At 49.8% G+C, this 26532-nt stretch overlaps 1 protein-coding gene across 2 annotated transcripts in view; it reads right to left on the minus strand.

The window, feature by feature from the left end:
• Positions 1 to 10125: 10125 nt before the first annotated feature.
• The window catches only part of SEMA5B (semaphorin 5B), a 124061-nt gene continuing 107654 nt past the window's right edge, over positions 10126 to 26532 (minus strand). For both annotated transcript variants that reach the window (XM_019956632.2, XM_070788702.1), the window contains 14 exons: positions 24632 to 24767; positions 23266 to 23473; positions 22939 to 23146; positions 16091 to 16208; positions 15769 to 15950; positions 14596 to 14739; positions 14248 to 14395; positions 13882 to 14107; positions 13327 to 13545; positions 12726 to 12896; positions 12474 to 12623; positions 12095 to 12139; positions 11455 to 11660; positions 10126 to 11219 (listed from right to left, as the gene is read on the minus strand). In XM_019956632.2, the coding sequence (XP_019812191.2) occupies positions 11061 to 11219; positions 11455 to 11660; positions 12095 to 12139; positions 12474 to 12623; positions 12726 to 12896; positions 13327 to 13545; positions 13882 to 14107; positions 14248 to 14395; positions 14596 to 14739; positions 15769 to 15950; positions 16091 to 16208; positions 22939 to 23146; positions 23266 to 23473; positions 24632 to 24767 (2320 nt within the window). In that variant the 3' untranslated portion in view covers positions 10126 to 11060. The remainder of the gene's footprint in view (positions 11220 to 11454; positions 11661 to 12094; positions 12140 to 12473; positions 12624 to 12725; positions 12897 to 13326; positions 13546 to 13881; positions 14108 to 14247; positions 14396 to 14595; positions 14740 to 15768; positions 15951 to 16090; positions 16209 to 22938; positions 23147 to 23265; positions 23474 to 24631; positions 24768 to 26532) is intronic.

Raw genomic sequence — 26532 nt, forward strand, 5'->3', positions numbered from 1 at the left:
TACAGAACTGTTTCATGCGTAATTTACTGGGCTGGTATCATTTGTTCCCCAAAGAAAGCTAGGGTATATTTTGAGAAGCTCAGAATCATATTTTCCATACTTTTATATTTGCTACCATATCAGTAAACTCATGATGTTGTGGCCATCAAGCCAGCAGCCACTGCAGCTGCCCCCAATTGTGTACTTTGAGGGGATTCAAGATGGAGAAAATTGAGATACTGGCCCTAGATAGTTAAGGTGCATACAAATGATTTCAATAAGCCTACTCTTGCATCTTCTCATACACAGAAAAACTCTAAATTCATTAACTTTAGATGTCTGATTTTCTTTAATTAACGGTAATCTTTTGACTAGGTCTTCCCCAATGACTCAGCAGTAAAGAATCCACCTGCAATGCTGGAGACACAGGTTCAGTCCTTGGGTTGAGAAGATCCCCTGGAGGAGGAATTTGCAACCCACTCCAATGTTCTTGCCTGGGAAATCCCATGGACAGGGGAGCCTAGCAGGCTACACAGTCCATGGGGTTGCAAAAGAGTAGGAACCAACTTGGTGACTAAACAACAACAATCTTTTGACTATCTGGTTTTTGTTGCAAAACTCCTGTATATCCTGGCTCCTCCCTTATATCTTGGGAGCTGTCCCTTGGAGCTATCTGAGAAACTGTCGTCCAGGCTTAAGTCTCCAGAAGTTTCACCAAATAAAACATAATTCTCAAACTTTTATGTTGTGCATTTTTCAGTCAACACATATTTACTTTGACATCCCAGTGACTCAGATTGCAAAAACAACCTAACTCCCATGCTTAGCTCAGTAACAATGATAACTATTTTGGGTGCTTGCTAAGTGCCTGATCCTGCTGTAAGCACTTTCCAGGCTTCAGCCCTCATAGCAAACCCAGGGTAGGTTCTATTATTAGCTCCATTTTGCATAAGAACAAATTGCCCAAGGTCAAATAGGTGATGAGCCAGGGATGTATTTGAGCTCAGGTTGTGGCTACAGAGCTCTGGGCTCCAACCAGGAGGAAGTAGGTCCTGGGCAAGGCTGTGTGACACACCCACACCCACACCCACACCCACACGTAAAGGAGCTTTCCCAAGAGCAGTGTATTTGCATGGCCAGCCTTTGTACAAGGCCCTGTTCTAGAGTCAATTTACTCTTCACAACAGACCTGCAAGGTAAGTGTCACTGTTCCTGCCTCACTGCTGCTGCTGCTAAGTCACTTCAGTCGTGTCCGACTCTGTGCGACCCCATAGACGGCAGCCCACCAGGCTCCCCCGTCCCTGGGATTCTCCAGGCAAGAACACTGGAGTGGGTTGCCATTTCCTTCTCCAATGCATGAAAGTGAAAAGTGAAAGTGAAGTTGCTCAGTCGTGTCTGACTCCTAGTGACCCCATGGCCTGCAGCCTACCAGGCTTCTCCGTCCATGGGATTTTCCAAGCAAGAGTACTGGAGTGGGGTGCCATTGTCTTCTCCTACCTCACATATCACAGTAAATGCTGGGTCTAGAATTCCAAAGTCCAGGGTCATCATGTTAGGCTGGAACCTGGGACCTACACTGGAGTGCTTGGCCCTGGACACACATCTCCTCAGGCAATGGAATACAAAGAAATTATAAGGGATTAAACATAACTGCACAGAGCGCAGGTGGGACAAATTATGGACAAGAAGATACAAAAAAGGCCACAAACCAACTGCCATTTCTGAGGTCCCAAGAGCAAAAGCAGGGTACGCTATCCATGATCCCCACTCATGACACCACCAAGAGGGTGGGCAGACCACCTAAGCTATGTCTCCTGGACCAGCCCATGGACCCACCTGTTGTTAACCCCTTTAAGGACCCAAGCTGCTCCTGTCCCAGAGTGCACAAGGGCAGCTGTTACTTGTTTTCACTGCCTAGTGCTGCAGCACCAACCCCAATAAAGCCTTGCATGGAATTCTCATCTGGCCTCAATTTCTAGTAACTAAAGAAAAAGTCCAGGGACCCATGTTAGTGACAATCCCTCTGTGTCAGGGGTCTTCAGACCAGGGCACACGAGCACAAGAGTTTCACAGAGTGACAGATTTAAGGAAACCAAGCACTCCCTTTCCTCAGACCATCAGAGAGTACCTGCCGACTCAAGGTCAGGGCTGAGATCAGTGAGAGGCGGTCAAGGTGGCAGGACCTGACTTCTCCCATGTGATGCGTGCCTGTCAGGGCTGCAGCCTTACCTAACTGTATCTCAGAATGTTTGAGATTGCAGTGAAGCACGGGGCTTTGGAAGCTCCTCCTCCTGTCTCTTCCCCACTCTCAGCTGGAGGAAGAGCTCTAAGAGAGTCCTTTGTCACCCAGCCCTCCCTGTGGGCAAAATCCAGAGCCTCTCAAGGAGGGGGAGGAAGGTGTTTCCCTGTGTACTTCAGATAGCTAAATAGTACACCTTCAAGTAAAGGAAACATTCTAAGAACTAAGTTAGTATTTTATATTTTCTTGGGCATGTATTCACGCTTTTTAACGGCTTTATGGAGATAGAACAGACATGCAGTTAGTCTCGGGTATTTAAAGTATATGACACAAGCTCTGTGCTACATGTGCATACCCATGAAACCACTGCCACCATCAAGATAAATGAACTTATCTGTTGCCTCTTTAACATCCTTCCCTCCACCTGCCCTATCAACCATATCCCATCCCTAGGCAATCACTGATCTGCCTTCTGCCATTTCAGATGTTTCATTTTCTAGAATTGTATATACATGGAACAATACAGTAGATATTCTTCCTTTTTCTCTGGTTCCTTTCATTCATTCATTCATTTGCTCCATGCATCAATATTTTGCTCCTTCTTATTGCTGAATGTATCCATTGTATGAATGTACCACAATTTGTTTATCCCTTCACCTGGTAATGGATATTTAGACTGTATCTGGTTTTTGGCCCTTACAAATACAAGTACTATGAACATTTGTGTCTTTGTATGGAAGTATACTTTCCTGTCTCCTCGGTCAATACTTAGGAGTGGAATGACTGGATTACACAATAAATATATGTTTATTTAAGAAGCTGCCAAACTATTTTCTGAAGTGGTGGTCCCATTTTACATTCTGCCAGCGTGTAGGAGAGTTTCCCTTATTCCACATCTTCGTCACACTTGGTATGATCAGTCCTTTCAAATTTAGCCATTTTAATAGTTGTTATGGTACCTCACTGTGGTTTTAATTCACGTTTTTTTCTAATGGCAAATGGCATGTTTCCACATGTTTATTTGGCATTCATCATTTTTTTCTGGTGAAAGGTCTTTCAAGACTTTTGCACATTTATTCTTGGGTTCTTTGTTTTCTTGTTACTGCACCTTGATAGTTCTTTATATATTCTGGATTTACCAGTGTTTTCTCCTCATCAGTGGATTATCTCCTTTTTTTTCCCTTTGGCCACACCACGTGGCTTGTGGGATCTTAGTTCCCTGGCCAGGGTTTGCACCCACACTTTAGGCAGTGAAGCATGCAGTGCTACACTAGATCACCAGAGATCACTGTGCTTTGAGTGTCATATAAAATCCTTGCCTACCCCAAGCTCATGAAGATTTTCTCCTATTCTTTCTTCTAAACACTTTATTGGTTTTTATTAAATTTTGTCAAAACATTACCAAATACCATAAATCCATATTCATCTTTTGCCAAGTCGCTTTAGTCGTGTCCGACTCTGTGCGACCCCATGGACTGCAGTCTACCAGGCTTCTCTGTCCATGGGATTCTCCAGGAAAGAACACTGGAGTGGGTTGCCATTTCCTTCTCCAATTCATCTTTTACGTTGATGCATTACTTGATTATAAGCAAAAGATGAATATCATCACTTCCTTGTTATCATTGCCACCTTCTCTATTGTTCTAAGTTCCTACCATAGATTTCAATGTCCACATTCTACCAGGAGTATATTGTGGATTCTTCTGTAAATAACGCACTTGACAATAATTATTGATGCATGCTTTGTAAGCCCTAACACACTCACTTTATCTCTCTGCTATTAATCTTTCTCATTCTAGTGATAAATTCTAAACTGCTGCCCTCTAAAATTTAACTTTACATTTAATAATTGTCAAAATTCAAGTATCTCTATGTTTGATGTTAGTAATAATCATGGTATCTTGATCCCAAATAATTTTTAACTTATATTTTTTAAAACTAGCATTTCTTTTCACAGATATGTTTTAGTTGCAAAGAAGTATGATAGTGTGAACAATAAAAGACTTTCAAGCTTAAAAATATAGTTTTTCCTGTATTTTTTTTTAATGCTTTGTTTTTTAGATGCTATTGTTAAGTCACTTTAGTCATGTCTGACTTTCTGTGACCCCATGGACTGTAGACCGCCAGGCTCCTCTGTCCATGGGATCTGTAGGCAAGAATACTGGAGTGGGTTGCAATGCCCTCCTCCAGGGGATCTTCCCCACCCAGGGATCAAACACACGTCTCTTATGTCTCAGACATAGAGACATTCAGAGAATGGTTCCTGTGTTGGCAGGAGGGTTCTTTACCACAAGCACCACCTGGGAAGCCCTTCCTTAGATGCTATTAGTTACATTTAAAAGAATGGTTTTATTTTTAAATGGCAGTATTTGCAATATGCCAGAAATTACATCCTTTGTAGCACTTTAAGCTGTGATGAAAACTTTTAGATGTCAACGTAAAAATTATAAGGGTGTAACTAAAGTTTTCAAAATTCTTTCAGGAAGTATGTGTTGTTTTTTTTTTAAAGGCAATGCTACCACTCACTACTACTTACAGCCACCGCGCCACCTCTCACAAAAGAACTAGCAGTGGAGGCCAGTGCTGGCTGAGTTCTGGGCGTGCTCCTGGGAGACGGAGACACCGTGCTCAGAAAGTGGATTTACCTTGCCACATTGACTGTTCCTGGAGGGGCCCAGGCAGCAAACCAAACATCTCAAACTCCTCTTTTCTCTGAAAGGAAATTTAAAGGTGAAGGTCACAGGCCAAGTCAGTCTTACACCCTGTGGGTGGAGAATCTCCTCGGCACGGTAGTTGGGAGGAGGCAGGAGGCAGAAGAGAACAACAGCTGGAGAGTGGAGTGTGCCCCTCCATTTACAGAATCCCACCCTCCCAGCCAGCTCAGCCACTTTCTCTGGCATTGCGGTCTGCTCCTTTCTTCTATTGAGGTTAGCCTTAATTATAAGGCAGTGTCAACCAGTCACACTGAAGCTGGATTCTGCTCATCCAGTTAAGAGAATGGAGACCCAGGAAACCTTGGATATTGAGCAGACATGGTTTGATGACAAAAAAGGAACAGGAGTGGTGGGGGCCCTCAGAGGGGTCTGACCAGGTACCTGGGGGACAGGGCTACAATGAGGGGCAGAGAGAAGGGAGCACCTTGGAGATGTGTGCCTCTCTGAGATGTGTGTGATCACATCTGGGATTTTAGGAATTAATCTAAAATCTCATCACAAAGAATGCAATTATTCTTATAATTTTGCTATTAAAATTATATTAATTAAATTAAATGATTAATATTATATATTTAAACTTGACATCACAGTGCAGGAAGAATATTAATAATTGCTCGGTGTGGTCAGCTACAGTTTTGTGGTGCTAAATAGATGCTCACTTCACTAAGAACAGTAGAGAAACCAGGGATGTTTTTGGATATTATATTTTCCTGGACTTTTTTCTTTTCTCCATTTCTTTTATGTTCTGTATTATGTCTAGATTAAAGGTGATGTGCCATGGATATTATAAACACTTTGGTAATATTTTCTGTCTACAAAATGTTGAAGTTGAAAAACTGACATTCTTTTCTAAAAATCGATTTTGATAAGATGTGAATTCCCAAATAGACTTTATTCTTGAAAGGCTCATAACCAAAATGGAATTAAATACCAACATTTAAACATAATGGTTAAAGATTATTTTGTTTAACATAATGAATGATAGACACCAAGCCAGTTGGCAAATATTAGAATTATGATTTAATCAAATCTCTATTATTCTGCCATGTATTATTTGAAATTAATGGGCTTCCCAGGTGGTACAGTGGTAAAGAATTCGCCTGCCAATGCAGGAGATGCCAGAGACACAGGTTTCGATCCCTGGTTTGGGAAGATCCCCTGGAGGAGGAAATTGTAACCCAGTCCAGCGTTTTTGCCTGGAAAATTCCACGGACAGAGGAGACTGGTGGGCTACAGTCCAGGGGGTCGCAAAGAGTTGGACATGACTTAGTGACTGAGAACACAGCTCACAAAGACTATAATGTTCTTCCTAAAGTTATCTAGCTACCATTGTCTCTCAATATTCTTTTAAACTCTCATTCTTGTTCCCTATTCATTTGCTAATTTTAAAGGGCTTAATTGTGTTTGAACATAAAATTAGCAGCTTTCACAATCATTATAATTGGAGCATTTTACTCTTACAGTTATAAATATGCATATATAGTTCTACCGACTAATTGAATTTCAACATATGAAGTATAGAGATTTCACTTCAAGATTCAGCTAGACATTTATAGTGAGTGTGATCTATTAACAATAAATCTAAATGGTGTGCCCTGTGCATGTCACCAGAGTTGACAAGCTGAATTGATATAATGGTAACCTATTAACCACAGCTGTAGCTCAGGCACAAGCTCGGGGTGCTTTAAATGATGAAAAAGTACACATTTATGTTATTGAATGCAAGTCCGCGTGCCTGCTGCACAGCGAGGCCAAACAATATCAAAGCATTGGAATTTGGAGCAGAGAAAGGTTTACTGCAGGGCTCCAGAAGGAGCTGGGTGGCTCATGCCTTAAAATCCCCAAACTCCCTCAAAGCTTTCAGCAAAGCCCTTTTCTAGGAAAGGTGAGGGAGGCGTGGTTAGTTGTAGCAAACATCTTGGTGTCAGATCCTTTGTTCTGCAAGTCAGTCATGGTCAGGTAATGATGTTCTTATAAATCTCCACCAAGCAAATGTTACTCTCTCTTCTGACAAGAAAGGACAAGGCCCCAAGACTCAACTTTCACCCTCCAAGGTCCAGTTCTGGTTAAGAGGAGGGGGTCCTTGTGCCTGCCGGTTACCCTACCGGGGAGCACTAGTCCAGCACCCAGTCTGGGTCCTCCCACCAGTGCGCAGGCCCTGGTGAAGAGGCAAATCTCAGCTGGCTGATAATGGCCATGTGCTCCGCCCATGTTACAGTTAAACTTCCAAAAGCTGGGGCTGAAGGTCAATTCACAGATTTTTGGCTGAATATCAAGTCCCTTGGACAGCAAGGAGATCAAACCAGCCAATCCTAAAGGAAATCAACACTGAATATTCATTGGAAGGACTGATGCTGAAGCTGAAGCTCCAACACTTTGGCTACCTGATGTGAAAAGCAGACTCATTGGAAAAGACCCTGATGCCAGGAAAGACTAAGGGCAGGAGGAGAAGGGGTTGACAGAAGATGAGATGGTTAAATAGCATTGCTGACTCAGTAGACATGAGTTTGAGCAAACTCCAGGAGATAGTGAAGGACAGGGAAGCCTGGTGTTCTGCAGTTCATGGGGTCACAAAGAGTCTGACATGACTCAGTGATTAAACAACAAAAAACAAGGTGAAAGGCAAGCTTTCAGTTCAGTTCAGTCGCTCAGTTGTGTCGGACTCTGTTACCCCATGAATTGCAGCATGCCAGGCCTCCCTGTCCATCACCAACTCCCAGAGTTCATTCAAACTCACGTCCATCGAGTCGGTGATGCTATCCAGCCATCTCATCCTCTGTTGTCCCCTTCTCCTCCTGCCCCCAATCCCTCCCAGCATCAGAGTCTTTTCCAATGAGTCACCTCTTCGCATGAGGTGGCCAAAGTACTGGAGTTTCAGCTTCAGTATCATTCCTGTCCATTACCAGATGTCAAAGCAAGTTTGGTCTGTAGCCTCTCTCTCCAGGTGACATGTGCTAAATCAAGCTAAAATTTAACTTGAATATAGAGGCTTAAATTGTGCTGTCTGACTTTGGAACCAGGCCTTGAAATCCAACCTCTAGTGCGGGAAGCCCAGGTATTTGCCCAGGTGTACCGCCTCACCTGCCTGACCATGTGGGAAGATGATCTCTTTGCATTGTTAATGGGCTCCTAACCGTGGCTGCTTAAGGGTTACAGTTGAGCTGCTCAAGGACTGGGCTATGAGACAAGAACTCTGTACTCTGGGTCCCAATAACTGTCCACCACACGGCCAGTGTCTGCCACCAGAGAGAGAAGCCCGGTTTTTGTTCTAAAAGGAAAAAGGTGCCCAGCTCTATTTCTTCCTCCTGGAGAAATGAACCAACCCCTCTCTTTTTAGGCCCCTACCTTAACCCCACCTTCCCTGATACTTTATTCTTCCAACTTCTGATTCCTTCTGAAATTGAGTGCTCAGGTTTGACCCACATCCACTCTACTAGATGACTGCTATTCCTTCATCTGCTTTCTGTCTTCATGTATTATGATTTGGGATTACAGATACATCCTAGTTTTATTGAAAATAGTGACAGAGCTTTTGTTTTTTGTTCTCTATGTTTTTGGAGTGATGTTGAGATACCACCATTTATTTACATTCCCCAAGTCTCTGCTTTGTTTTTCAACATAACTGTTAATTGTACTTTTTGGTTTCCTGAATTCTTTAAATTTTCCACAGTGAAAGTATATTACTTTAATAAGAAGAAAATGCACACACACACACAGAGTTATTTTGAGACAAGAGGCCCAAGAAGGCTTGGAGCACCCAACCTGGCATCTTCCTCCCTCTTGCTGGAGGTTCTTGCTGGGCCAGCTGAGCCAGTGAAGCCCCTTTTTCTTTCACACTTTAGCTCCCTGACACCATGCAGCCATCCATGTGGCCTCAAGCACCTGCCAGAGAGCATCACACCCTCCTTATCAGGGAGCACATTTCTGGTTTCCTCAGTTCTGGGCCAGGCTATGAAGTAGCCTGTGCCATCCTTGCAAGCTAATTGCATGCAGTGTGGATCCTTTCCAGAGTTATGAATGGTCATGCCTCCAAAAACACAACAGGTTTTACGAACAAAGAATTCACAATGTGTGCATGTGTGTGTGTGTGTGTGTGCATGCGTGTGTGGCGTGTATTTGCCATGACACACATGGGTTTACCTCCCACTGTTGCCATTCCAGTCACAGTGGCTGGGCATGCCACAGGAATTCTCCATGACTACTTCCTCCAGACTTGAACAGTACCAGGCACATGTGAGTGACCCCTGTGAAGCAGGCACCCTGGGCCCTGGAACACTCTTGAACTTCCCTGTCCCTATGAGGTCCAAGGGAATCCAAAACCCCAAGATCTAGCACAGACCCCTACAAGCTCTGCATTCACAGGGTGAGCAGGAACCCAGTGAGGAATCCCCAATTCAAGGGATTTGGGGATCCCCAGAAATCCTCGTATGTCCCCTGAGCTCTGACTGGGCTCCACCTCAGCCTGAAGCCACTGCTGTTGCCCTTGTCCCGGTGAGCACAAAGGTCTCCAAGACAAACGGGCCCGGAATGCTCTTTCCTTCCTCCTCCTCTCCTCCCCAAGATTCTCTGCCTCATCTATCCCCAGGATCTCACACTTTACAGCCTAACCTACAAGTAGACTTTGCTGAGAATCCTGTAAGAATTGATCCAGCCAATTAAGCCAGGAAATTGCTCTCTAAATTTAACATGTCCATCAGTCTCATCCAAAATGGAAGCACTGATTTCCTGGGCTGAGACTTTGAGGCTATTTTGATTTAATCCAGCAAAAACTACAGCAGGCTTCCCCCACCTCACAGGCTTACTCATGTCTCAGTCAATTTTGATTAAACTCAGCAGTGTAAATACTTCATAAAATACCCCTCATTAATACTCCCCTGCTGGACTCAGATATTTCCACTGTGGAGCCCGATAGCGCTGCTAAGGGAACAGGCAGAAATTTCCTGTTGTACTGCCTTGAGTTTTCTTTGTGTCCCTACTTGCGAATTTGTTTATCTGTAACCTCTTTTCCAACAAGGGTTTAGGGCAACATGTGTGTGGAGATTTATTCACAAATGGCAAGTTATCCTCTATTAAAGTCAAACTCTACCTGGGTCATCTGCCCCACCGTGAGAAGACCATCTGTCACCCCAGTGCATTGCCCTAATTGATCAGACCATGCCAAGAAGAGCCCACAAACATATGCACGAAGCCAACGTTACATTTGGAGACTGGGTATCATCTTTAATTAATCATGCCACAGCCTAACATCCTTTTTGTTGCTGTAGCAGATTGTGATTGTGTGTGTACGTGTGTGTGTGTTCCTGAACAGATGAGGGGCCAGCACAGACTCCCAAGCAGGTCTCAGCCAACAGCTACATCGAGCAGCAACTGGAAGGCAGTCTCCAGAGCAGCACCAGGGCTGGACTCGTGCCTCCCTTGCCCCTGGGCTACCATTCGTGCACTCTGAAGGAAAGGCTGAGGGATGTGCCAGCCCAGATTAAAGGACTTTTCAGCAAAGATCAGCCTCCAGCCCCCAGTCCCCACTGCCTCTGACCGGAGGGACGTCCCTGGGCCATGTTCAGACTGCTAGGAGAAAGTGGACAACCTGGGCCAGCCTTGGTCCCCATGTCACACTGGGGCAGCACCACAATGGCCCAGCCCTGGGCAGAGAATCCAGAACTATTAGGGCCATTAGATTAGTTTCTTTCCAAGATAATCGGGATGTGGCCCAGGCCCTTCCTGGGGCCAGCCAGAGAGGGGCAGACTCAGCCCATGAGAGCCACACAGGCCATCATTTCCAACCCAAACCTAAGAGCCTTCCTGATGTCTCACTCTCCAATTCCCTCACATGCCTAGCAGGTCCACAGCCCAGACATGGCAGAGGAGATCAGCATGATGGTGGGTTGCAAGCAGGCCATGAGAGACCTGGGCTGAGCCAGAACCGCAGCCACATGCCAGCCTGAAGCCAGCCCTCTCCCCCATGGTCACTGCCAGCCAGAGCTCTCTGAAGCCGGATGGGACCCTCGCAAGGCAAGGCAGCAAGTTCCTGGCCTACTGCAGAGGGAGAACACCAAACTGGCTCCACCGTCCCATCTCCACCTGCTCTGTGCCTTTGGAAGGCAAGGAGCCCAAGTCCCCAGGACAGTGATATCAGCTGTTGGGGAAGCACCGTTGTCCAGGTGAGGCCTCAGGCCGGAAGCTGTGTTTGTTCAGTGGGCTTGGGTAGTAGGTGGTCGTGTACACGTTGGTCTGCTGCAACGGGTAGAAGTTGGCTCTGTCATCAGGGATCAGGTTATTCTTGTTCAGGGTCTGTGGGAGAAGGAAGGAACCAGAGAGAAAGGGTGAAAAGGAGAGATGGGGCAAGGGAATAGGCCAGGGCAAGGAAGTCAGGAGCCCATCGATGAGAGAACATTCTGGCTATTGACACAGTGTTCTGTTCACAATACCACTGCCCCCTCTGAGAGCTCATCCCAGTGATGCCCAGCTTAGGGCCAGGACCCCTGTACCCTTCACCCAGCCCCTGCTTCTACAGGAGGGCTCCCACCTTGAATTCCATGGGCATGTACTTCTCATTCTTGGGGGTGCCCCCACCCTTGTAGTGCAGGTGGTTGGGGGTGGCGGGATGGACGAGCGTGGACTCCTGGGACTGGTGCTGGCAATGCTGGCAGGACAGGTACACCGCCAAGGTCAGCAGCCCAGAGCCCAGGAAGCAGGAGATACCCGTGGCCACCAGGTGGATGAGACTGAACCCTGGGAGAGCAAGAGGCCAGAAGTAAGGGAAGGGCCACTGTGAAGACCCCCCACCAACTGCCTCCCGAGAGGAGGCTCTGAGACATAAAGGGCTTTGAGGCCAGAGCTATCAGAAACAAGGAAGCTGAGTGGCCTGTCACCAGGGACCTGTCTCACAGGACCACCTGTGGCTTGGGTCAGAGGAGGCAGCCAGTGGTGTGGAGTTGCGTGACTCCTCTTGAATACAGACTAGACAACCACTTCTTAGTTGGGGGACAAGGGCGGAACTGCCTGGACTCCCCTACATATGGTCTAAAGCAGTGCAGGACCTCAACAAGGTCTGCGTGTCCAGATCGAGAAGTAGACTCCAGATTTTGGAGTAGGTGGGCCTCCTCCTTGTAGGGGTGGTGGTGGGTAGAAATGCCGCGTTGTGAGCTGGGGCAGGTTCCTTTTACCTCCACAGCTGGTGGCCTCATCCACACTGGAGGCAGGCAGGATCACTGCACGAAGACAAGCAGAGTGGGTGTCAGAGGCAGGGAGGGGAGGGGATGGGTCCCTCTTAGGGCTCGGTATGTCTCTCTCGCAGGACCCCTGGGTCAGCAGTAACCTGTGGGACTGGGACTGGCGACTTTCACTCCCCTTTGTCTCCCCCCGAACCTCACCTCTAAGAAGGGTTGGCCCATCCACTAGATGAGAAGGGACAAAGGCCCGAAGTGTGCGAACGTCCCACTCTGGCGTTTCATCCTGCACCCCCCAGAATAGTTCAGAAGGGGAAGGAAGTTGGGGACTCAGAGCAGAGAGGGTGGGTGTGAAGGTGCTGGCTAGAAGACTCACCGGGAATCTCGCTGTAAGGGCAGGGCCGGCTCTGGCTGCTGTTTCCAGCACAAGCGCTGGGCCCAGGGACCAGCTCCTCACAGTGCCTGTCGCGGCTTTGCACTCCATCCTCAGTGCATGCACTCCACTCAGACCACGGCGACCAGCCTTCTGTGGGTTGTGGGTTGGGATGAAGTTAACTCCTCAGATCTCATAGTGGGGATGGACAGGCTCCACAGTTGCTCCCCAGATCCTGCCAGACGTACTCAGTACCTGGGCAGGCCTGTGTGGCACACAGCGCCTCCTCCGTGTGCAGCCCGAGACAAATGTCCTCGCCGGGGGAAGGCGCGGGGCTGGTACAGGAACGGGTGCGTTGGTAGTGGCCGCCACCGCAGGAGGCAGAGCACGGGGACCAAGCGGTCCAGCAAGACCAGGCACCCCGCACTGCAAGGCATGGGGTGTGTGAAGAGGGGCCGCGGGTGCAGGCAGGGCCCAAGACAGTCTTTTCCCCATCCCAGGTCACTCTGCCCGGGCTACCTACAGCCCACTGTGAGGGAGTGCCCCCTTCCCTCAGAGGAGGCAGGGCAAATGCAGGCTGCAGAGAAGACCCCCAAAACCAACTCCATGTCAAATTAAGCACCTTCTCTGGCTAACCCATTAGGAAAGAGAAAACAGCAGCACAGCGGGTGAGGAAATGTCTGGTCCCTGGGAGTCGCTGCTCTGTCCATTTTCAGGGCCAAAGAAATTGCTCTGGGGCCCCGTGTGCAGAGTGGGCGGGGAGGAGTGGTCTCCACGCTTGAGCTGAGGCCCGGGTAGGCCTGGGAGTTCCCTGGGGGAGGGGTTCCCTGGGCAAGATTCCTTGGTAGAGGGTTACCTGGACAAGCGTGCGGGTTGCAGTCCTGATACTCGGCGGCATCACCCACGCAGGGCAGGCCCCCGTTGCGGGGCTCGGGGTTCGTGCATGTTCTCTTCCGGAAGCGGAAACCCAGCTCACAGTCCCGGGAGCAGGAGGACCATGGGCCCCAGGCGGCCCAGCCCCCGCTCACCATGAGCGGGGAGGCGCCCCCGCTGCGCAGGAGATCCTCCACCAGGGCTGGAGGAATAGAGGGGGCTGAGCTTTAGCCAAAATGTTAAGTCGCTTCAGTCGTGTCCGACTCTTTTTCGACCTCATGGACTGTAGCCCATCAAGCTGTCCATGGGACTCTCCAGGCAAGAATACTGGAGTAGGCTGCCATGCCCTCCTCCAGGGAATCTTCCCAATCCAGGGATCGAACCAGCATCTCTTACGTCTCCTGCATTTGGCAGGCAGGTGCTTTACCACTAGCGCCACCTAAGCCTTCTCCCAAACCGCAACCCTTCCCCGCCCACGCGTCCCCCAGCTCTCACGCCACCCCGCCCCTTCCCCGCCCCCATCGCCCTGGGGCTGTACCGTCAGTGTCGCAGGCTCCTGAGCCGTCCGCCGGGCAGGTTCGGGTTTCCATCCTCCTTCGGCCAAACTGCAGCCCGTGCGGGTCGGGCAGCGGCGCGCGGCAAGTGAAGCGGAAGCGCTGCTCCTGCCGCGCCCCGCCCTGGGTCACGTTCACCGGCAGCCACGGCGTCCACGGCGTGTTGCGCCGCACTTCGGGGCAGGCCTCGGGATTGCATGTCTTGAACTCCTTCGGGGTGAGATCCAGTGCTGTTTCACAGCCATGCAGACCCTGGCCTGCCCTTGCACTCCGACCCCGCCCCGTCTGCCCTACCCTGGGCTGCGGGTCCAAGCATCCCGCGCCCGCCCCGGCCTCGGCCGGACCCTCACCACGCCGCAGCCCGGGCAGGAGTTGCCGTTCTCACAGGTCCGGCGGCGCGACTGCACGCCGCCCCCACAGTTGCTGCTGCACTTGCTCCAGGAGCCCCAGGATGCCCAGAAGATGGGCACCGGGCAAGGCGTGTTTTCGTTACAGAACCTGAGGAGCAGAACGGGAGGAGTCATTACTCCACCATTTCGTATGAGAGGTCACTGGGATTGTGAGACTTGGGGAAAATTGGGAAAACGAGGGTCCATTGGATCACCCAGAGAATCCAGACCACCTTCTGGGGGGCCCCGGGAAGTCGGGGACCTCGGGCTTGGCTTGTCGCGGAAACCTCCAGCCACACCCTAACTCACCGCTCCTCCCGGCTCTTGCCCACGCAGATGCGGCCCCCGTGGCGTGGCGCGGGGTTGCTGCAGCTTCGCTGGCGGACCTGGAATCCGATCCCACAGGAGGTGCTGCACAGGGCCCAAGACGACCACGGTGTCCATGCCCCGTTCCTGGTGGGGCCAGAGGGGACAGAGACAATGACCCTCTGAGTCCTATAGCCTCTCCGATCTAATAACATCTGCATAGATGGGTTTTGTATTGTTGTCAGGAAATGCCATTCACGGGAAATACAATAGCTCCTAGCCAAACCATCTCAGGAATGACGTACTCCTGCCTTCATTTGTTCACTCGAACATAGATTGAAAGCCTTCTGCTATACACCAGGCTGTACTCGTGCTTAGAGCACAGCGATAGGACATGGCCTCTACTTGCCAGGGACAAAGGACATCTTCCCTAGAGAAGATGTCCCTTCCCATCTGTACCCTTTGTTTCAGCCTTGTTGGCTGGCAGACCTTACAAATTTTGGTTCTACAACTAACTGGCTTTTTAAGGCTGGGCGATTTATCGAAATCTTCTGTGTTTCATCATACTCTTACCTTTAAAGTAAGGATACTGATTGTATCCTACTCCGTGAGGGTGTTGTGATGGTTAAGTTAATAAATGGATATAAAATTATTTTAAGAGTGTCTGGAATTTTGGATTATTTATTTTAACCACTTTAGGGAGTCCCCAGGTAGTAGGCAGTGTAGTAGGTAGTAGGCAGCTCTCTCTCTCTCTCTCTACATAGGGAGAGAGTCTCATTTAACACGCCCGACAACCTTCAAGGAGGGCACCGTAACCCCCATTTAGAGAATCTCAGAGTGATCAGGTGGCTACTGCCATCCCATGCTGTCCTTCCAGTTGGGGACTGCAAGGCTTATTGAGGCTATAGATCATCTGGGAGTGACTCCCATGCCTATCCAGACTTCCTCTTTGTCTGCAAAGCACCACCAGGCAGACACTTCTCTCCCACTGGCCTGGAAACTCTCCCAGTGCTCGTTTCCTGCCTCAGACCTCAGCCACCTGTCCAGTCTCCTACACAGCCCTGAAGTATTTCCTGTCCCTTAGTCCAAACACCTGGCTGGGATGATGCCCCATTTGCTCTATTCCCCTTACTCCATTCCAAGGCCACCGAGGGCATGCCCTGTATCCTCACATACCTGGAGCAGTTGGCAATGTGAACGGCTGGCCCCAGGCAGTCGAGGCCCCCACAGCGGGGTCGAGGGGAGTCACAGGCTCGGGACCGACACAAGCAAGAGCCTGAGTTGTCCCCATCCAAGTGCTCACATGGTTGCCATGGTGACCATGGGCCGAAGCCCCCATCCCGAGTCACATTTCGCACCTGTGGACACACATCGAGAGCAGGACCCTGTCACCCAAGGCAGGGGCAGAGAAGACACAAGGCCTGTGGGGACACTGGTGGACAGTTAGCCTGAATTCGGGGGAAGAGGTCCCTGGTAGGGGCTACAAAAGGGTGCTCACAGGACATGCTGTGATGTTCTGGGTCCAGAGGCTCATGTTGGAGCTGTCCTCGAGAGTGCTGCAACGTTGCTGCTTTCCATCCCAGCCGCAGTACGGGTCCCGTGCCCCCAGGCAGGCCCTGCCAGACAGAGGTCAGGAGCCTCAAGCCCACTGGACTCCCACCCTCATCTGCATCCCAAGAATATGCCTGGACACTCCTCTCTGGACACCCCTCTCATCCAGATGTCTTCCACAATAGTAACTAAGTTCCTTGACTACTTACTGTGTGCCAGGCATCATTTTAAGCACTTTACAAGTGTGAATTAACTCAATGCAACAACTCAGTGAGGAAGGTACTGTTATTATCCCCATGTTATATGGAGGAAAACCAGAGCTAACCCTGGACTCACACTCTTACCCTCCAGAGCCCGCACACTTAACCAAGAAACTACTGAGTCTGAGTACTTGCCTGAGTCAGGGGTTCCACACTGCACATCTAGGGCCACAGGCGAAGATGTGGTGAGCAGAAACCCAAAGAGGCAGTACCTCCCTGCCAGACGCTATGATTATAGTGATGGAAAGGACCTTACAGATGATCTGAATCAGTGGTTCTCAACCCTGGCTGCACATCAGAATCACTAAAGGAGCTTTTTGAAAAGTACTGATACCTGGGCCCATCCCAGACAAAAAATCTCTGGGTGGGTGCTAGGGGGTTTAAAAGCTTGTGGATGATTCTAGTGGGAGCCAGGTTGGGAATCGTGGGCATCCATAATACAACCTTTCTGTTAAACAAAGGAAGAAACAATCACAGAGAAGGGAAGAGGTATTTCCCAAAGATCACACAAATTTTACATGACCGAGCTGGGGTTAGAATCTAGGCACCCCCTACCACCACTACCACCACACTCTTCCCCTTACGCTTCTGTGTCCCAGCTGGAGGCTGTATCTGACTGTAAACATGGGCGCATGCCTTAAAGCATAGAAGCAGGGGACACAATCCAGGGTCACCTGGACATCCACATGCTTGTGCTGCTCAGTGGCAGGGCCCAGTGTCCAGTGCATTAACATCATAAGAATAAGCTCAAACTGGGATGGGGCAGGGGTCACATCCCAGGTTCCTCTTCCCAGGCAGGCCAATCTGGTCGATCTGCGGTAAGCCAGGAGAGGAACGGTTCACACACCGATGAACGCTTCAAAGCCCCCACTTCTCATATCCTAGGCTCCTCTCTTTCCTTTCTCCTTCTGACTTAGTCATTGTATCCTCTATAGTTTTTTTTTTTTTTCCCTCTATAGTTTTTAACAACAACAACAAAATGTATCTCTACCAATAAGACTTCAAGGAGGCGGGGAAAGAGTATGGGAATTAGGGAATCAGGATGTGCTATCCATTGTTAAGTCAACACAATCTCACCTTCTGAACCCTGAAGGAAGTTCCCTCCAACACCCAGAGAGCCCACCGCCAATCTCAGGGGATACCCTGGGTCCCTTCTGCCTTTCATTCCCCAACTTCCACTCCCTCTGACAAGGCCTGGCTGCTCCACAGCAGTGGGCCTGCTGCGGACAATCTAGGAGCGCACTGCGAGTGGAGCAGAAATTGGAGGTTAGAAAGCAGAAGAGGCTTTGGGGTGAAGGAGGTGCTGCATGACAAAGAGGGTAGGGGAGCCCACGCCATGAGTTGAGTCTGCAGAGGGATTTTCCATTGGCCAAAGGGGCCAAGGCTGCCTAGCACTGAAGGGATACACAAAGGAGTCAAGGGGCTGCCCCTTTTCGTGAGTCTAGGATAGAATCTTCCTTTTCTCTTGAAGCTTCAGGGAACATCACCTGTCAGGGGAGTTCTTTATTTTCGGTGAGTTCAGTAAGCCATATCAGGCTCCAGAGAGAAAAGAAGTTATATGAAGACCTTATAAAGAAGAGGGTGGGGCTCCCCTCCTTGCCAGAGGAGATCAAAGACAGTGCTGTCTCTTGCTCCAGCAACTTATGACCTCATATAAGTGAGACAATGCCTGGGGTTTCAGTGAGTGACAGCCTCGCTGATTGCCAGTAAGCACACCATGGCCCACCTGGAAATCCAGAATGCTCATCTGTTGCTGTGTTTCCACTTTGTTCTCTCAAGGACAATTTGTGTGAATTATACAATGTACAGGTGCTCATGTTTTCATTCAGGATCAGTGGTTTGGCCTGGGGGTGTTTCACCAGCAAATGAGTCAAACTAGATGTCATGGGACTAAATACAATACATGTGCAAAAGTAGTCCCAGCAACCGGTGCTTTTGAGGTTCTGCTTACCTGCTGACATTTGGGCCAAATTTTCTGTGAGCAGACTCAGTCAATCAGAACTCAGTAAAGCCCATTCCTGAGTGTATTTGCCTTAGCTCTCAGAAATGGGTATCAAACTCAAGAAGCACTGACATGGTACTCCACAAGCAGTACAGATTAAATAATAAAAAGAGAACTAGCCATGACTAGTGATTAATAATAATACATATGATTCTACCCATCAAAAACAACTGTATGCTAGAAGAGAGAATGGATAAGAGTAGAAAATTTGAATTGATTTATACAAGGTAAAAACAGAAGATTCTGGAGGAATGCAGTTTGCCTCATGCTACTTCTCTCATCTAGGGCCTAACCAGTTCTAGAACAGTTGTTCCCAGTCTTGAGTACAAATTAGAATCTCCTGGGGATTTTTAAAAACAGCTTAGGCAAACAAAACAAAAACCCTCCTATTTCTGGGCCTTCAGGACTGGAGTAAGCCCAGGCACTGGCGTCTTTGAAATACTCCTCAGGTGATTATAATGAATAATAGCCTTTAGAATTGCTGTTCCAGGGCCACTTTTGTCAGGGTTCCCAAGTCAAGAGATGAGGTATCCTGTATTTCTTCTAATCCATGACAGGATAAAGAGCAAAGAAACACACAGAGTAGATGCTGGCCATAGCCCCTCAGCCAGGATCCCTCACCCTCAGCCTCTCCCGCACTCAGTCGTCCCAGAGAAGAAAGAGGAGAGCAGATTCTCCACGGACACACCTGCGCTGCCCTGGCCCAGGTTGCCCGAGGGGACCTGCGAGACTCCCCTGGCACCAGTGCCTGAGCTCTTTGCTTGTCCACATTTGCTGTTTTTGACCAAAGGCCACTTCAAAGCTTCCAGAGCAGAGAATGTCCTTAAGAAAATTAAAGCTCCAAGCAGAAGAGAGTTACAGTGTGTCTCTGATGGCAGGAATGGGTGGCAGTTAAGAGTTTCTTTCATTAAAAAAAAAAAAGAGTTTCTTTCATAAAGTTAGCCATCAGACTAATAATATATCACCATGTCTTTTTTACTGCAGTGTCTCAGGCAGTCATTACAAAAGGGAACAGGTTCATTCCATGGGCTCAGAAGCGGGACAAAGATGGATGGTGGAATTTACAAGGAGGCCGATTCCAACACCGTGTAGCCATAGTTTCACAAAGGGAGCTGTCCACAGTGGAGCTTGGGAGCAAGTGGTCATTACTTAAAATGGCAGTGGAGGGAGCCCAGACCCTCTGCCAGGGAGGGAGGTTGGGATAAGCTGGCAAGACAGGCCCCTCATTCCAAGGCGGCATGAAGGAGGAAGGGGGCGGTTCTTCAGGCATAAAACACTGCTTTGTAGAGCTAGTCAGCATTCATTCCCTCTGCTCCTTCTCCTGTGAGCCCTGGTCTCTCTGTGGTCAGCTCAGTGTCCTGGTCATGCCCTATGGGGCTGAAGTTTGCCTGAGTGAAAGGAGGGGTCTAGAGACAAGCCTCTGGATTCTGGACAGAGGAGGGGGCATGAAGGGGCCTCTGCTTACCTGTCCTCAGCTTCTTGCCAGCTTTGGAAGAAATGAGGAAAAAGGAAAGAAATGTCTATAGTGGAACACAGTAGAAGCCTGTGACAAACTGCCTCGCTACAGCACACATTCTGATATAGTGTGATGGGCAGGTGGCTCCCAGACTCCCGGAGCGCACAGCCTGCTGGCGGCACGGGCTTCCTCTGTTCATTCTGTTAACTTCTCATTAATGAGACCTCACATTTTAGATCCACCTACAGTATACAGTAGGGTTTCTACTGTACACATCAAGGCCTCTTATCCCAAACTCAGGAAACCAAAAGTATTAGATTCCAAATTGACCTCTGTCTATCTTTCTGTTCCACCCGGCCATGCTCCGTGACCTCCCTGTCCCCTGTCTGCAGCACCACGTGCATGGGGAAACAACTGGCATCATCCTTCCTTTCATTCCACTGCAGCCCCCATTACATCATATCTGGCCCAGAGCCACAGCAGCTCACACTGGCCAACCATCTGCCCTGCGACAATGCTACTCGCCACTGTCTGCTTGATCTTTGTAAAACACCTATTCACACTGCCCATCACTCTATTCCCCTGCTCAAAGACCACTTCAGTGCCCCCAGTCACAGAATTCAAGTCAAAATCCTCCCTTGGCATTCTTAGCTGGCCTCAATCCACTTTCCAGTCCCACTCCTCTCCTGCACCAACCTCCTCTCAAGGCCAAACAATCAATCAACTTCAGGATCAGTCATGTGTGGAAGGCCACTTTGCGCCTGGGGCTGGGTGTGGCCCTCCTGGTGGAGTATAGAAAATACTGGGACACTGGGTTTACCTTCGAGGATTTACATCCTCTTAAAGAACAGGATACATGTGAAAAGTTTAATAATGACACAAGAGTTAAAGAAGACAAGATATGAGGGAAACACCATGATTCATTGCCAAGCAGTGCTGTCTATATTCAATGTCACAGATCCTGAGACTCCAGAGAGCCCAGGAGGCTGATGGCCCCTAAATGCATTCGCAGAGATAAAAAAAAGGAACTAGGACCAACGATGATTAGTTACCAACGATAACTCACTTGCTGGACTAGGCACTTCATGAGCATTATTCCCAATCCTTACAGTTTGTTTGCCGAAATTAAATAGCATGCGTGTTAAGTCACTTCCCTGGTGGCTCAGATGGTAAAGTGTCTGCCCGCAATGTGGGAGACCCAGGTTCGATCCCTGGGTTGGGAAGATCCCCTGGAGAAGGAAATGGCAATCCAATCCAGTATTCTTGCCTGGAAAATCCCATGGATGGAGGAGCCTGGTAGGCTACATACAGTCCATGTGGTCACAAAGAGTCGGACACGACTGAGTGACTTCCCTTTCACTTTTCACTTTCATGCATTGGAGAAGGAAATGGCAACCCACTCCAGTGTTCTTGCCTGGAGAATCCCAGGGATGGGGGAGCCTGGTGGGCTGCCGTCTATGGGGGTCGCACAGAGTCAGACATGACTGAAGCGACTTAGCAGCAGAGGTGGGAAAACTGTATGTCTGAAGATTATCTGTTCAGCTGTTATGGCCTAAAATGTATCTCCCCGAATTCATGCATTCAAGTCCTATCCCCTGGTATCTCAGTGTGTGTTAGTTGCTTCAGTCATGTCTAAATCTTTGCGACCCAATGGACTGTATCTTGTCAGACTCCTCTTTACATGGGAGTCTCCAGGCAAGAATACTAGAGTGGAAAATTAAATTGCTTCATCACAATTTCCCCCTATTTTCCCACTGAGAAAGCCAAAGTTCAAAAGGTTCAGTAACTTGCTCAAGATCATACAGCTGGTATAGCTGACGCTTCAGTGGAGCCCCAGGTGTATCCAATTCCACCACTCAAGCCCCTTGCATTATACCCCAGTCTCTGCCCACACGTCAGTCAGATTAATGTCAAGGCTTCTCTCACCAACCAGAGCCCTAAAAGAAACGAGAGTGTTCCAGGCCTGTTTCATCTGGCCTCCCTCTTCTCACGCCGACAGCCCGCAAAAAACTCTGAGCATGGGAGGGCTTAGCACATTTGGTGCTTTGCTGATGGAACCCTGCATTAGGACTGAGGGAAGTTTGGGTGTTTGCCCACTGCCTTCCACTCCCAGCCCACCCCCAGCCCCACCCCCTGTCAACCCATGACCTTCCAGCCTCCTCCCCAGCCCCCCAGGCCCATCCTCAGTTCCTAGCACCCTCTGCCGGGACTGGAAAACAACCGTTGGCAGCAGGCATGCCATTTGTCTCCCAAATCTTGAGAACAGATGGGCACAGCCAGGAGGTCCCTGTGTTGCAAAGGCCACAGGAGCCCACGGGGCCTTGGCTATACCAGCTGCAGGCAATTTTTTATTATCTCCATAATGGGGGTGGGGAGCGGCTCAGGGTAGCCTCCAGTGGTTAGGAGTCTGAGGTACATCTGCATTTGGCTTTGGGACAGGTTTTGTTTCCCCTTAAATGCCAGCGTCATTGTTGTCAAATTTGTGGATCCACTAGAAGCTAAAGTTTGGAGAACTGATGGCAGAAGCAGCTGGGATGTCGGATCTCCACTTGGCTCCTTACCTCCACCCTACCCACGCCAGATCTCTCTGCCTCTTCTAAGTGGGGAAGTTAGAAGGGCAAGCTTGGGAAGCATAGCCTCCCATCTGCCCTCACATCTGGGTAGTAAGCACTGTGGTTTCAAAGATAAAGCCCCCTCTCTGAACTGAAGGGACTGAGAATAAATCGGATGGAGATGGCCGCCAGGCCTTCACTATGGGCTTGACAACAGGGATAACAACAGCCACCACCTTGTGCTCAACACATCCTCCCCCTAGGGAGAGTGATAAGTGGTTTGCGCAGATTATCCCAACCAGCCTTCACAAAAACCCTGCAGAGATTTATGAGGAGGAAGCCAGGGCTCCGAGAAGTGACTTGTCCAAAGGCACACCATCCGTGACTGCGTCAGGATGCCACCCCAGGGGTACCTTGACTCCGAAGCTCCATCTGTTGGATCTCCACTTCCCAGTGAGATCGACAGAGATCGGCGCTGGGAATCCGGCCCGCCAGCCCGCCGGCCGTGGCGCGGTGCCCACTCACCCCTGGCTGCGGTAGGCGGCGCACCTCTCCAGCGGGACGCGCAGCACACCGTCGCTCAACCCCACGAAGAGCGCGCGGGCGCTGTGCACGATGCGCAGGCTGCGCAGTGGCTCCCGGCGCCCGGGGGGCAGCACGTGCAGCTCCTCCAGGTAGCAACCGCGGAGGCTGCGGCTCGTCGTGGACAGTGCCTTCAGGATGGTGCCCGACTCTGGAGAGGCCAGATCAGGGTGGCCTTGAACCTCAGGGTGGCCCCGGAACCTCGCAGCCCAGTTCCCCACCCCTCCACCCCCTCCCACCCGGGGCACAGGCGGGGCGGGGCGGCCTCACCGGTGCCGATGTAGAGCACGTGGTAGAGCGTATCCTTGGCCTGCACAAGGTCCACCACGAGATGTGAGAAGCGCACGCTGTCTTGGGTGACGCAAGGCTCCGGTGTCACCGGCTGCACAGCCTCGCTCATCAGGAACAGGCGCTGTGCGTCCTGCAGGCTGCGCTCCGTCAGGTTCTCATTGGGGCCCACCTCCGGCAGGGTGCCGCACTGCGGCAGGGAGCCGGGTCACGCGTGCCCAGCTGCCGGGCTGCCGTGATCCCGGGTCCCCTCCTTCTTCCTCACTACCCAGTCCTTGATTCTCCAACCCCTGCTCCCCACCCCCAACATCCCCGCTAAGGGTCCTGCACCCTCTTCCAGGAAGATACCTCATCTTTGGGAACTAAGGGACAGTGAAGCTGAGAAAATGGGGGAGGAGAGACCTACCAGGGGTGGAGAGGGTAGGGAGATGAAAAAGGGGCTTGATTATCCAAAAGCTGATCATATGAGTGTGGATAACAAGTGTCCTGTTATTTCATGCTGTCGCTGTCGGTGCCCCTCCCCCACATTGGGCCAAGCCCCGCCTTCCCTCTCCCTGTCCCTCTCATCTCAAGGTTCTTACGCCTTCTAAACCAAAGCTGGAAGGCAACTGTCATTTACTGAGCACGTCAGGTGCATATCATTCTACGGACCCTGGTCAGGTGCATGTCAATCCTCCAATGTGTCTATGAGGTTGGTGATATTATCCCAATGTGCCAGATCAGGGTAAAGACTCAAGGAGGTTGAGTGACTTGCCCAAGGTCACACATAGAGAGGGCTAGATCTGGGTCAGGACTCTATGACTGAAAAGCCTGAGGTCTTTCCCTGCTCCATTCTGTGTCCTGGGCAGGAAGTTGGATGGATATGAAAGTCAACCATCTGTATTTTTCTTTGTCCTGTGGCTCTTCCTGCTTCTCCATCACACACTGGGGATGCTCATACCACCATGTCTAGGCTCTGACTCAGAGACCTTCTGGGCATCACTACCCATGCTGGGTAGACTGAGAGCAAACTCCTGGCCAGACAGCTTGTGAGTGTGCCCCCCACCCCTGGCCCCCTATACTGAGGAGGGTTGAGTTCCGACCTCCCTCCCTCTCAGGAGGTGAGGGGTCACATTTAGAGATGGCTCAGACCAGGCCCCCTTGCTCTGCATCCCATCCACTCTTCCTTTCTCGCTCCACAGTCTTGAGGTTACCACCCTCTTAGGGAACCCCTGCAGACCCCACAGATGGGCATAGACCAGCAGGGACACATTTGGTGGTTACACTAAGTAGTTGGGCATCAGCTTGTGGCTGATAGTCTGGGGGAGGGTGGTATGTGATGGGAGGGGAAGGAGAGAAGAAGCGGTACCTGGAAATTGGGGATGGGGTTGGCGATGGGGAGCCAGGCAGCCCTGGGGTTCTCCTGGTAGCGAAACGGGCCATTGAAAGCCTGGGAGATGGCACTGAGATTGAAGGCGCAGACAGCAGACGCAGCGATGCTGTTTCTGAAAGGCAGGAGATGGCGGGATGCTGCCTTCTCTGGAGGCCTCGGCACCCTCCCCTAAATCCAACCTCCAGCTGTCAAGTCAGTGTGGCACAGCTCCAGGGCTTACTAAACACCTATGATGAGTCTGGGGCCTTCTGTATCACGGGGCTCTCACAGAAGGAGGAGACGTGGTCCTTACCCTCTGGAAACCCTCTAGGAAAAAAGGACCCATGGATGAGAAAAACTGGTGGATCCTTCTGCGCTTCTCATCCCCTTCCTTTATTCAGTGGGAGGGCAAATAAAGTCAATGGTTTTCGAACATTTTAGTTCATGGTCCACCGTAAGAAATACATTTTATATGATAACTCAGTATGACACACACATACTATTAGACACACACATTCGCAATGCATTTTCACGAAACAATGTATCACCTTACTAAATACATTATACTCTGATATTTTTTTCTGTCAATTCTGTTTTATTATTTTATTAAGAAAATAAAAACAACAACCTGGTTACCAAACCAGTGTTCTATGCTGCAGCTCAACACCTGCAGCCAGGTGACCTCTCAGATCCCTTTCAGTCATGGAAACAAATGTTTCTCTGAGTCTGATGTGGACAGTTTGGAGAGAGGATACCAGTACACCAAATGTTACCAGGCTGTTCTCTGCACTTAGCCCCTCTCCCAAATATGTGCCTTTCACTCCCCCTCTGCCTGGTCGCAGCCCCCACTCTCTGCCAGGACACCATACTGTCCCTGCAGCGTGTCCAGTTTCCTCTAATCCATCCTGCACGCGGCAACTGGAGTGACTTGCCAAATGCACATCTGAGCTAGCCCTTGTCCTGCTTCAAACCCTCCAGCAACTTCTCCTTACCCTTAGGATAAAGATCAAAACCCTTAAAGAAGTCTACAAGGCCCTCCCGTCTATAATCCGCCCATGCCTGCCCTTCAGCCAACTCTCGTGTCTTTCTCCTCCTCACCCACCAGGTTCCTGCCACACAGGTCTCCTCTCAGTTCCTCAAACATTTTTTTCCCACCTCAAAACTTTGTGCATATTGTTCCCTCAGGCTGGAATGCTCCTGTCCTTTAGTTATTTCCCAGTCACCCTGTAGATATCACTTCCTACAGGAAGCCTTCCCTGATCATCACCCCTCCATAGTGATCATAGCTTCTCTGCACGTTGCCGTTTTCCTCTGGAGATTTTCTTGCAGTTCAAACCGGGCATTTAATAATGACCCTCTCGAGAATGCAAGATCCTTATGGGCAGAGTCAGGCCTGCTCTTGCTCACTGGCATGTCTCCCACCCTCACCTCCACTTGACAAGAACCCGGGCCACGGAGAAGGCACACAATACATAAACAATTTGCAGTTTATACTAACATTGCTATTTTCCCTTGATGCCTTTCCAGTGACTCCTGCCCTTTGCTCACAGCTGCCTACCTTCTACTGCTGACAGTGGACTGGTCACTAAGTCCCAGCTGTCAGCTCCAAGCTCATACCACATGGCTGTGTTGCATGTCTGTCCCTTAGCTTGGAAGGCTTCTCTGCTCCAGCTTCCCTGCTTTCCCCTCCCCCTGTCCATCCCCTAAACCATCCATTCTGTGGCTAATCTGGCTCTCATCCAGTGCTGCTAGCTGGGCCCTAGGTACCAAACACCACTCTCTGTTTCTGATGTCCTTACTGGGAACTCTCCTCAGCATGCTGGACAGCAAATTCGTTTCTCAGTCTTTGCTGCCCATTCAGCATTCTCTGTACAAAAGTCACCTGAATGGATCAGCCT

Source organism: Bos indicus, chromosome 1 (genome assembly GCF_029378745.1).
Source record: "Bos indicus isolate NIAB-ARS_2022 breed Sahiwal x Tharparkar chromosome 1, NIAB-ARS_B.indTharparkar_mat_pri_1.0, whole genome shotgun sequence".
Lineage (NCBI taxonomy): Eukaryota > Metazoa > Chordata > Mammalia > Artiodactyla > Bovidae > Bos > Bos indicus.